The following is a 12,282-nucleotide window of genomic DNA, read 5'->3' as shown; positions in this document are numbered from 1 at the left end:
TTTATCGACGATGGCTAGAATCAAATCAAAATCAAATCAAATGTATTTATATAGCCCTTCGTACATCAGCTGATATCTCAAAGTGCTGTACAGAAACCCAGCCTAAAACCCCAAACAGCAAGCAATGCAGATGTAGAAGCACGGTGGCTAGGAAAAACTCCCTAGAAAGGCCAAAACCTAGGAAGAAACCTAGAGAGGAACCAGGCTATGAGGGGTGGCCAGTCCTCTTCTGGCTGTGCCGGGTGGATATTATAACAGAACATGGTCAAGAAAATGTTCATAAATGACCAGCATGGTCAAATAATAATAATCATAGTAGTTGTCGAGGGTGCAACAAGCACGTCCGGTGAACAGGTCAGGGTTCCATAGCCGCAGGCAGAACAGTTGAAACTGGAGCAGCAGCATGGCCAGGTGGACTGGGGACAGCAACGAGTCATCATGCCAGGTAGTCCTGAGGCATGGTCCTAGGGCTCAGGTCCTCCGAGAGAGAGAGAGATAGAAAGAAAGAATTAGAGAGAGTATACTTAAATTCACACAGGACACCGGATAAGACAGGAGAAATACTCCAGATATAACAGACTGACCCTAGCCCCCCGACACATAAACTACTGCAAATTGATCATTTACTTATGAAGCTGGCGTTTGGCATTTGTTGTTCAAATTAATTATTACATAAACAATGTGTTGTAGACAAAATAATGAAAAGGGCTGTCTGGTAGCCTCAATAAATAGACCAAGATTTGTATTTAAACAAGTCATTACCTGTATATGCAACTTGGAGTTGACTCGACGTGAAACTTGCTTGTGACTTGGTCCCACCTCTGGAATTCACTGACAACAGAGAGGAAGAGCAAGGCCCAACTCAGCAGAAAATGTGTCTCCCTCCATCAGGTGGTGTTTTTTGGTTGTTTCGCCCATCAAGCAAGGAGATTTTGTGTGGAGGTCAATGAGATGGTGTCGAATTTGGTCAACAAAAAAGTGTATGGCTTATTTGCTATGTGAGGTTTATTTGATCGAATAGAAGTTTTGGAATGGTTAAGTTGTCATGAGTGTACTGATATAAGTAGGACACGTGACATTGCGGCAACTTTGAGAAAAAACACTTTATATCGGAGTTGTCTCAAGATGGCTATGAATATTCATGGTATGAGGCTAGTAGCATAGCATCTCTCTCCATTGAATACAGGCAGTTGACGTCAACCACCCTTATCGAATATTCAAAAAAGGATAACAATAATGAGATGTATCCACCAATCCAAAGAAAGGATAGGCAGGCGCTAGACAGCCCGTCATGCCGCATTGTGGACAACGACTCCCATTGTTAGGGCGGAGCTATGTATTTTGTCAGCATATCCATAATCCTTGCTTTCAGAGAGATAGCTAATGAAACACTAGCTTCCTGAGCAGGCACATTGACGTCTACAGTATTCGCTGGCTAGGCTAGTCAACTGTAACATTGGCTAGCTTTCAATAAATTGTCTAAATGGTCAACAGAGTTACTTCTTCATATCATCAAGACCATTCATATTGCATGCTGGATATTTCAAGTGTACTCAAACAGATTTATCAGATTTATCTTATTTCAGTTTTTGGGAGCTAATGTTACACTGACAGCAGATCACAATTTCATGTCGGGCTGTGTTTACATCGTAGATAGAAGCAGGCCTTTGCCTCCCTTTATCACTAGGGGTATGTACGGGAGATCTGATTGGCTCCAAGTTTAGCAGTTCGCTAAACAAAATTGTGTTGAAATATACTTTTTCAAAGAAAATGTGCACAAATTTAAGGTGCTAACAAATTTTACAGTAATCATAAGAATATGTAATTGTTATATACAAAAACATCAGCTCCTCCCTCAACGTAGATCGATCAGCTTCACTGTTTTCGCCGTCGCCCACCACCTAAAAATCAGCAAAAAAAGAAACGTCCCTTTTTCAGGACCCTGTCTTTCAAAGATAATTTGTACAAAATTCAAATAACTTCACAGATCTTCATTGTAAAGGGTTTAAACACTGTTTTCCATGCTTGTTCAATGAACCATAAACAATTAATGAACATGCACCTGTGGAACGGTCAATAAGACACTAACAGCTTACAGACAGTAGGCAATTAAGGTCACAGATGTGATTACTTAGGACACTAAAGAGGCCTTTCTACTGACTCTGAAAAACACCAAAAGAAAGATGCCCAGGGTCCCTGCTCATCTGCGTGAACGTGCCTTAGGCATGCTGCAAGGAGGCATGAGGACTGCATATGTGGCCTGGGCAATAAATTGCAATGTCTGTACTGTGAGACGCCTAAGACAGTGCTACAGGGAGACAGGACGGACAGCTGATCGTCCTCGCAGTGGCAGACCACGTGTAACAACACCTGCACAGGATCGGTACATCCGAACACACAGACACACCTGCGGGACAGGTACAGGATGGCAACAACAACTGCCCGAGTTACACCAGGAACACACAATCCCTCCATCAGTGCTCCGACTGTCCGCAATAGGCTGAGAGAGGCTGGACTGAGGGCTCGTAAGGCCTGTTGTAAGGCAGGTCCTCACCAGACATCACCGGCAACAACGTCACCTATGGGCACAAACCCACCGTCGCTGGACCAGTCAGGACTGGCAACAAGTGCTCTTCACTGACGAGTCGCGGTTTTGTCTCACCGGGGGTGATGGTCGGATTCACATTTATCATCTAAAGAATGAGCGTTACACCGAGGCCTGTACTGTGGAGCGGGATCGATTTGGAGGTGGAGGGTCCGCCATGGTCTGGGGCAGTGTGTCACAGCACCAGACTGAGCTTGTTGTCATTGCAGGGAATCTCAACGCTGTGCATTACAGAGAAGACATCCTCCTCCCTCGTGTGGTACCCTTCCTGCAGGCTCATCCTGATATGACCCTCCAGCATGACAATGCCTCCAGCCATACTGCTCGTTCTGTGCGTGATTTCCTGCAAGACAGGAATGTCAGTGTTCTGCCATGGCCAGCGACGAGCCCGGATCTCAATCCCATCGAGAACGACTGGGATCTGTTGGATCGGAGGGTGAGGGCTAGAGCCATTCCCCCAAAAAATGTCCGGGAACTTGCAGGTGCCTGGGTGGAAGAGTGGGGTAACATCTCACAGCAAGAACTGGCAAATCTGGTGCAGTCCATGAGGAGGAGATGCACTGCAGTACTTAATGCAGCTGATGGCCACACCAGATACTGACTGTTACTTTTTGACCCCCCCTTTGTTCAGGGACACATTATTCAATTTCTGTTAGACACATGTCTGTTGAACTTGTTCAGTTTATGTCTCAGTTGTTGAATCTTTATGTTCATACAAATATTTACACATGTTAAGTTTGCTGAAAATAAACGCAGTTGACAGTGAGAGGACGTTTCTTTTTTTTCTGAGTTTATATCTTTAGTGGACAACATGAAGTTTCCCCCTGCATCTCAATGGGTCATGGCTAGAAGGGTCCAGCCATGTCAATGATGGGCAGCGGAGCAGTAGCTACATAAACAAAAATCCTGCACATGCGCAGAAATCTCCGTAACAATAGCCACGGCAAGTCAGGTTCCAGAACATCCGGAACCGCAGCCATTCTGTTCTAAAGACAGACATGGTTTTAAAAAGTTAGTGGTAATATTTCATTCAGTACAGGAATTTGTAGGCCGCTCAACTTATCCCATACCCGGGGTAAGTTGTGCTGAGACCACTTTTTTGGGACGAGCTATGTTTTCAAACCACGTTTACATAAATTCTGATATTTTCCAGGGATACACGAAATCCTGAAATATATGTAGATAATTTTGTTAGAAATAATACTATATTTCCTTTGACGGAGTGAAGCTCAACTTACCCCACTGTCGCCTACAGGATACATATGGTATACACCATCCAACGAAACACTTACTGGCAGGTTCCTTCTCGAAAATGCAACAATAAGAAATAATAAAAGCTAAGAATAGGAACATAAAGTAAATAGCACAATAGAATAAACAAATTAATTTATAGTCCAATATTAACACGTGTTTTAGGGGGCAACTGTTTATATTGTGCAGCATTTAGCAATCATAATAAGAGCGTATATCAGTATGCGTGAGTGCATGTGTGCTGAGGTGCAGAGAGCCAATGCAGGTGGTCAGTCCAGTTCAAGTGTTCAGCAGTTTGATGGCTTGTAGATAGAAACTGTCTCTGAGCCTGTTGGCATCAGACCTCATACTCCCATACCGTGTGCCCGACGGTACAGGAGTGAACGGCTCGTGGTTGGGGCGTGTTTTGCGCTGTGCCTAAGAACAGCTCTTAGCCCTGGTATATTGGCCATGTACCACACCCCCCCGGGCCTTATTGCTTAATTCGACCATTGGAGTTGAGTATGTATAAAAATCATACTAGATTTTATGAGTGAAATCAGCTGTCTCTTTCAAGCTGTTGTTGAACCATCCCAGACTAGTTAGTTTACATTACTCATCTGGTAACTTCAGGTCACCAACCTAAAGCAAGCCACTGTATTGGTCAACATTTGTGATTACCATTCTCATTCCCTGTGTGTTGACCTAGTCTTTGATAGAAAATTCATCATCTGAAGGTCAAACAGTATGTGGCAGAGAGTAGATATTTACACTCACATATAGTGTAAAACATGCAGCAAGCTGCTTGCTATCCCATCTATCTTTCCATCCCATTATTGAGCAAGTCGAATTGATTCCCCGTGTGTGTTAAAACATCACCACTAGATGGAGGCATTGCCCTAAATGAAAACATTCCAATCCTATTTCTGGGGAGTTTACGTTTGCATTTTTGTCATTTAGCTGACACTCTTATCCAGAGCGACATACAAGCTAGGTAAAACAACCACATATCACAGTCCTAATAAGTGAAACCTTTATACAGTTTGTCAGCTGTTCCAGTCAGGATCATGCATTGATACATCGTTTGTATGAATAGCTACTGTACCTGTCCTAATAAAAATGAATTGGTAACACTAGAATAATTCAAATCTAATCAAATAAGAAATATTTTAATTACAAACATTCCATATAAATACAAAATATATCTAGGTGTCATCTTAACTTCACAAGTTTCAGAGAAATGGATAAATCAATGTCACTTGTATCCGATTGCCATTTTCGAGTAGGATTTTTTAAAGCCTTTGAACCGTTGACATGTCAAATCAAATCCTTGCATTCCAATGTTAAAAGTTGCACCTGAGTGCTGCCATAAGTAGACACCGCTAACTCTTTCTTTCACCAACGTGTGGTCACATGGATACTTGAGGGAGGCTGCACACTTGCATGGCCTACACCTCTTCTCCCTCGCAGCCTCGCTCAATAAGGGGCGGTAACTTTTGTTTATCCTTATCACTCTATAAATACAGTAAGGATCACCAGTCCACTCCAATCCAGAACTGGCAAGCCCACTGACTGAACACTCAAGGGACATATCCTGCTCTGTGAATAACTCATTAACAAGTTTTTGGAGCCTATATAATGTCTTTTTACGCAGATCCATTTAAAACATCTAGTGCCCTTGCAATGGACTTCAAGGAGCTGGGAGGCGAGGACAACTGCGAAGGAGATACAGAGGGAAACGCAGAGGATTTGAACAATGTGAAAGTACTTACCGAAAAACTAAAGTTACAAACCCGCAGACCGTCCTACTTTGAATGGCAGGAGCGCTTGCAGAGCCGACCGTGGAAGGAGAACCCAAATGGTTTAGATAATAGTCAAGAGACTGCAGAGAAATATGTGTTTTTGCCTGAAATTATGCGGGATGAGAACTCAGATCTAACCATCCGCAACATCTGTGGCTTCGATACCATTGATGATGCGTTGGATTTTCTTAGAAAGGAGCTGGTGAGTGCACTTATTTTAATACAGATATTGTCTCTTTTTGTCTCCAACTCTGACTCAGTTATTTTTACTTGGACATGTTAGAAATTAATAAGGCTGCAATATTTCTGCATAACGTCCTAGATATTTAGAATCCGATATACAATGAAAATATTCAAGTCGATTTGAATCGGACACAATGCGACTATTTGGCAAACATAATTACCAGGTAGGTAGTTTCAGTGGTTTGGTTTGCCTGGTTTGTGCATCCTCATGACGCAGGTGTGCCATAGTGCAGAGTCTATGTGCCAGCCACCAGTGTCACGTGATGGAGACATCTATGGAAAATAAACCTGTTTTCAGGTTGAGCTCTGATTGAATGCCTGTCTGATTACAGCATGACTTTGTGCTATCTTTGCATCCAAAACAATGCAAACGCACTAAAACAACAGGGACCTTGTGTTCATTTCGGAGATTTAAAAATCCTAAAATAGAAATGCAATTTTTTTTACACAACTCATGTGTTGGTGTCTTTACATATCAATGCTGAAAACCTAGGGATTGAGCGCTTGAATTGATATTGATTGCTAATCTCTTCCCTCTCTCTTTCCCTTCCTCGTCATCCTCAGAGGGAGATGCGGTTCCAGGATAACCGTCTAGCGCGCCAGCTGATCCGCCTGCGTGTGGAGATCCACCGGCTGAAGGTGGAGCAGGTGTGTCACCGCCACAAGGAGATGCTGGACGACGCCACCTACGAGCTGGAGGAGTGTGGCGAGGAGTCTGACCTGCTCTGTGACATCCCCATGAAGGCTGCCTTCGCCCTCTCCACCCCCCTCAAACACCTTGGCCTCACCAAGATGAACATCAACTCCCGACGCTTCTCCCTCTGTTAAAACATATACCACCCTGCGAGGCTTGACTTACTGTATTAACGCCTCTATCTAATCTATGCAGGGTAATCAGGGGTTTTCCACTGCACAGGTTTCTGTTATGACATGAGAGGGAAGAAGAATGGCTGGCAGAGCAGGCAGACTGTAATTAGCCAAGTGGGAGGAAATGGAAATGACTCCTCTGCTCCGTGCCTAGCCCTGACGTGAGAGAGACACAGGCCTCCATAGTAGAGCCCTGTAGGCGCACGGCATACACCCATAGCAAAGATGCACCTTTCCAACGCACCTCAGGGAAGGTGCGGACTGGTAGGTCAGAGTAGATAGACAGGGAAGATGGTGATGAGTTGTGGCTCTGGAACGGATATGGTTTGAGTTTGGATTGTCATGGTGTCCGCTCAATTGCACTGTATTCAGATAATTAGTTATGATGACCCACTGACATATAGAATAGGCCTGACTGCCATGGTGGTACCGTAACTAGAGATGTCTCTTGAGCGTTGCACAGGGGAATTGTCTTTCTTCAGACAAAGAAAAAATGGTCACAGCGCTAACACTCATTAACACGAGTCCCATACTTTAATCACAACCCAGGAGGAAGTATGCATCTCTTCATACAGACACCTTAACATTAGTCACACCACCAGGGACATTTGACAGCCTAGTGGGAAGCATTTCTCTCCCCTCTGCATTGGCAGAGTCCCAGTCCACACTCCTCAGGAAGCTGTAGGTCACATTCCAGCATTCTGTCACCTCTTCTTCTGAGACCAGAAATAGCAAGGATCTCCATTGGGTCATGGCTTCAGTGATAGGACATTATTCCAGGCGATGCCTTATGTAGTACTCCATGCTTTTTATTTTCCTTTAGATGATCCAGATATTGTAGACAGACCACAGCCCAATGTGCTGTCATTGTGTTTTACAGTAGATTATAGGCTTGGCCAACTGCAATGTTGTCCAAGTAAAAAACTGTATCAAAGTTTTTGATGTATTTAAAGATATTGTTCTCAGGAAGAAAGAGGAGAAACTGAAAGTATTTTGGGGTGGGAAATTTGAGGGAGTGAATGTTGAACAGGATTTGGTGGGTGTTACAAAATGTTACAAAATGTTTGCTGAATATACACAAAGCAAAATGTAGATTTGTAAGTGCCTGCTAATGCAAGTTCCTGCTAATGCAGGAATATCTCAAGGCCATCCATTAATGTATGAGGGAAATGACTAGAGGCAGACTAGAGCAGTTTTCAAGATGCTTGTTTTTCAATGTATTTGTTTAAATGCACAAAAAATTGCAACAAACTTGAAAATACACTTGAGAAAAGAAAATTGTTGTCTGTCTGTCCATTAAGGTAGGCCGTCGTTGTAAATAAGAATTTGTTCTTAACTGACTTACCTAGTTAAAGGTAAAAAAAGTTAGAACAGGGTAAATGACCTGAGTCATTACGTGAGACCTCACTGAGTGCTCAGTCAGCTATAACCTTTCACATCCTGAAATACCTTCAGTTTCCTCTTTCAACTACAGCAGGCATTTGTCTCTTAAAAATTACGCGGTGTAAGCTGATCAGAAAACCTCCTAAGGCAGGGTTCCCCAACTGGTTGTTTTATTTGCGCCCCCAAGTTTTCTGAGCCATAAAAAAATACATTTTTTCCCATTGTTGCACATAAACTGTAAAAAAAACAGGAAATCAGCTCCAAGTGATTTTAATTTGGGAAATCTGTTCCCAAGTATTTCCACCTATAATAGAGACACGTGATCATATGCAAAGGTTTCAAATTATTACGTTTTAGTCAAATATTATATCTGTTTGTGCTTCTTGCATTCAATTTGCAGGCTACAAATGATTTGTAATTATGATCCGGCCCCCCGACCTTCCTCTCAAGAAAAGATCGGCCCGCGGCTGAATCTAGTTGATGATCCCTGCCCTAAGGGGTACAGCATAAATTCATGAATTCATAAAGATGTCAAGATGTCATCAATTATTCTACAAAATGGGTAGACATGACATACTAGTTTACACTGAGATTACCTCATGAATGACATGAGAGAGAGATAACTAGGCCAATTGGAAACAATGTAATTAATTATAGGATATACAGTGCATTTGGAAAGTATTCAGACCCCTTCCCTTTTTACACATTTTTGTTACATTACAGCCTTATTCTAAAATGGATTAAATAAATAAAAAATCCTCATCAATCTACACACAATACCCATAATGACAAAGCAAAAATAGGTTTTTAGAATGTTTGCAAATGTATTAAAAATAAAAAACAGATACCTAATTTACACAAGTATTCAGGTCCATTGATCATCATTGAGGTGTTTTGAGAACTTGATTGGAGTCCACCTGGGATAAATTCAATTTATTGGACATTATTTGGAAAGGCACAAACCTGTCTATAGAATGTCACACAGTTGAAGGTGCTTGTCAGGGCAAAAACCAAGCCATGAGGTCGAGGAAATTGTCCGTAGAGCTCCGAGACTGGATTGTGTCGAGGCACAGATCTGGGGAAGTTTAGCAAAACATTTCTGAAGTATTGAAGGTTCCCAAGAACACAGTGGCTTCCATCATGCTTAAATGGAAGAAGTTTGGAACCACCAAGACTCTTCCCAGAGCTGACTGCCAGCAAAACTGAGCAATCGGGGTAGAAGGGCCTTGATCATGGAGGTGACCAAGAACCCGATGGTCACTCTGACAGAGCTCCAGTGTTCCTCTGTGGGGATGGGAGAACCTTCCAGTAAGACAACCACCTTTGCAGCACTCCACCAATCAGGCCTGTATGGTAGAGTGGCCAGAAGGAAGCCACTCCTCAGTAAAAGGCACTTGACAGCCCGCTTGGAGTTAGCCAAAAGGCACCTAAAGGACTCTCAGACCATTCTCTGGTCTGATGAAATGAAGATGGAACTCTTTGGCCTGAATACCAAGCGTAACATCTGGAGAAAACCTGGCTATATGATCACACCGGTAATAGATCCGTTGTTGTATTACTTGTGAAGCACAGCTGAGTAAGCATACAAATAATTCCCTTTTTATTATATGACAGAACCACCCACCGAAAGAAGACCAAACAGCGGGGTAAGGAGCAGGAGAAGTATTTGGAGTCGTGGACATGGGAGGAGATTTTAGACGGGAAAGGACCCTGGAGGCAGGCTGGAGAGTATCGTCGACCGAAGGAGGAACTGGAGGCAGCGAAGGCAGAGCGGCGCTACTATGAGGCGCTGTATAAGCCAAGAGGCAAGTGCGAGAGGCACTCTGCCCAACACGGGGAGTTGGGCAGAGTCAGGGTGGAGTCCTGAGCCAACTCCCCGTGCTTACCGTGGGGAGCGGGTGACGAGGAGAGCGCCGAGCTATGCGGAAATGCGCATGGTATCGCCCACACGCACGCACAGTCCGGTGCGGTCAGTGTGGGCTCCGCAGCGTTGCCGGGCGAGAGTTGGCCGGCAGCCAGGGAGAAGTGCGCCGGCGCAGCGCATCTGGCCACCAGTACGTCTCCTCGGTCCAGCTTACCCTGCGCCTGCTCTACGCACGGCAGCCCTCACTCTCCAGCACAGCCCAGTTCGCCCTGTGCCAGCGCTCCGCCCGTGCCGGGCTACAGTGACCATTCAGCCAGGACGGGGTGTGCCAGCCCTGAGCTCCAGACCGCCGGTTCACCTCCACGGCCCAATGTGCCCCGTGCCTGCGCTGCGCACCCAGTCTCCTGTAAGTCTCCCCAGTCCGGGGAGACCGGTCCCAGCTCCACGCAGGAGGCCTCCAGTGACGCTCCTCAGCCCGGAGCCTCCAGCGACGCTCCCCAGTCAGGAGCCTCCAGCGACGCTCCCCAGTCAGGAGCCTCCAGCGACGCTCCCCAGTCAGGAGCCTCCAGCGACGCTCCTCAGCCCGGAGCCTTCAGCGACGCTCCCCAGTCAGGAGCCTCTAGCGACGCCCCTCAGCCCGGGGCCTCCAGCGACGCCCCTCAGCCCGGGGCCTCCAGCGACGCCTCTCAGCCCGGGGCCTCCAGCGACGCCTCTCAGCCCGGGGCCTCCAGCGACGCCTCTCAGCCCGGGGCCTCCAGCGACGCCTCTCAGCCCGGGGCCTCCAGCGACGCCTCTCAGCCCGGGGCCTTCAGCGGTGGTCTGCAGCCAAGGGCCTTCAGCGGTGGTCTGCAGCCAAGGGCCTTCAGCGGTGGTCTGCAGCCAAGAGCCTTCAGCGGTGGTCTGCAGCCCAGAGTCTTCAGAACGGGAGCTACGCCCAGAGCCAGAGCCACCTCCGTAGTGGGAGGATTGGCGAAGGGGGGGGTAGCACAGGAACCGTCATTGGCGGTGGCCACCCTCCGTTCCCTCCCTTTAGGTTGTGTTTTTTTTGTTGTTTTTTTTGTTTTGAGGTGCAGTCGGGGTCTGCACATTTGGGGGGGGGGGGTACTGTCACATCCTGACCAGTAAAGGGGTCGTGGCAGGGGTGTTGTTTTTGTGTGTTTTGGGGTTGGTTTATTTAGAGGGGATTTGTTCTAGTTTTCATTTTCTATGTTCGTTTTCTATGTGTGGCCGAGTATGGTTTCCAATCAGAGGCAGGTGTCTTTCGTTGTCTCTGATTGGAAGCCATACTTAGGCATCCCTTTTTTCCTTTGGGTTTGTGGGTGGTTGTTTTCTGTATAGCCTGTGCCTTACGGAACTGTTTGGTCGTTTGTTTATTTTGTTTGAGTGTTCACTCTAAATAAAGAAAGAAGATGAGCACTATACCCTCTGCGCCTTGATCTGTCCCTTACGACGCTTATGACATGTTGACAGTACTGAGTAAGAACTTTAAACATTAACTCACTCATAAAAACAGCATCTCTTTGTTGTATTTGTTGACAGTCTCTCTTGTCATAGTTTTAAACTAGGGCTGTCAAAGTTAACGCATTAATAACGCGTTTAATGCTTACATTTTTAATGCTGTAAAAAAAATCACGCCATTAACACATTTTCGTAGCTTGACCCCCTGAACCATCCATACAGTGGCGATTTTAGCATGCAAATCTTGGTGGGGCAAACTGCAAAAATAGTTTTAGATGCCTTCCAGCAAAGCCACTACACAACACAACATTAAACGATACATTAATTGCACTATAACGGTGACAAACGGTGCTCACAAACTGTTAGGGCCTTCTTTTTAGCCACTGCTACACCTGGTTATCATCAAACAGTTCATTCAGCCTCATTTACTGCCTTTAAAAAAACATAGCTGATATGGCTGACTTGCTTAAACAAATGTGGTTTCTACTGACAATTGAGATGTACAAACTATGGCATATGGGGACGACGAGCGGATAAGAGGCAATCAGTCAGTTTGATTAAGACATTAATGAGCATGCTAGGACGGACGTAGTCAATATAACTATTTGTTCAGCACTTTTGAAATGTGCAGCGACAGAATTCAGAACATGGGCCATTCTTACAGTAATCTCCCAGTACACCAAGTCAGAACCGTAGGATAAATAAAGGGGGAATATAAGCAGACAATGAAAGCTCTTACAATATTCGATGATGACATTTCTCTAAAACAGGCTATAGGCTACATGTGCATCACCAAGTCAGAACATTAGGCTAAGTTAGGAGTGGGAAAG

General features: G+C 45.2%; 1 protein-coding gene across 1 annotated transcript; it reads left to right on the top strand.

The window, feature by feature from the left end:
- Positions 1–5,360: 5,360 nt before the first annotated feature.
- LOC106610812 (protein FAM167A) lies at positions 5,361–8,025 on the top strand. Its single transcript, XM_014210414.2, has 2 exons — positions 5,361–5,839; positions 6,445–8,025. Exons 1-2 carry the CDS (start codon positions 5,474–5,476, stop codon positions 6,706–6,708), a joined length of 630 nt encoding a protein of 209 aa, XP_014065889.1. The 5' UTR covers positions 5,361–5,473; the 3' UTR covers positions 6,709–8,025.
- Positions 8,026–12,282: the final 4,257 nt, after the last annotated feature.

The sequence above is a fragment of the Salmo salar genome, chromosome ssa09, assembly GCF_905237065.1.
Source record: "Salmo salar chromosome ssa09, Ssal_v3.1, whole genome shotgun sequence".
Classification (NCBI taxonomy): domain Eukaryota; kingdom Metazoa; phylum Chordata; class Actinopteri; order Salmoniformes; family Salmonidae; genus Salmo; species Salmo salar.
Note: the sequence above shows the minus strand (reverse complement) of the source record. Positions and strands in the feature narration are given on the sequence as shown.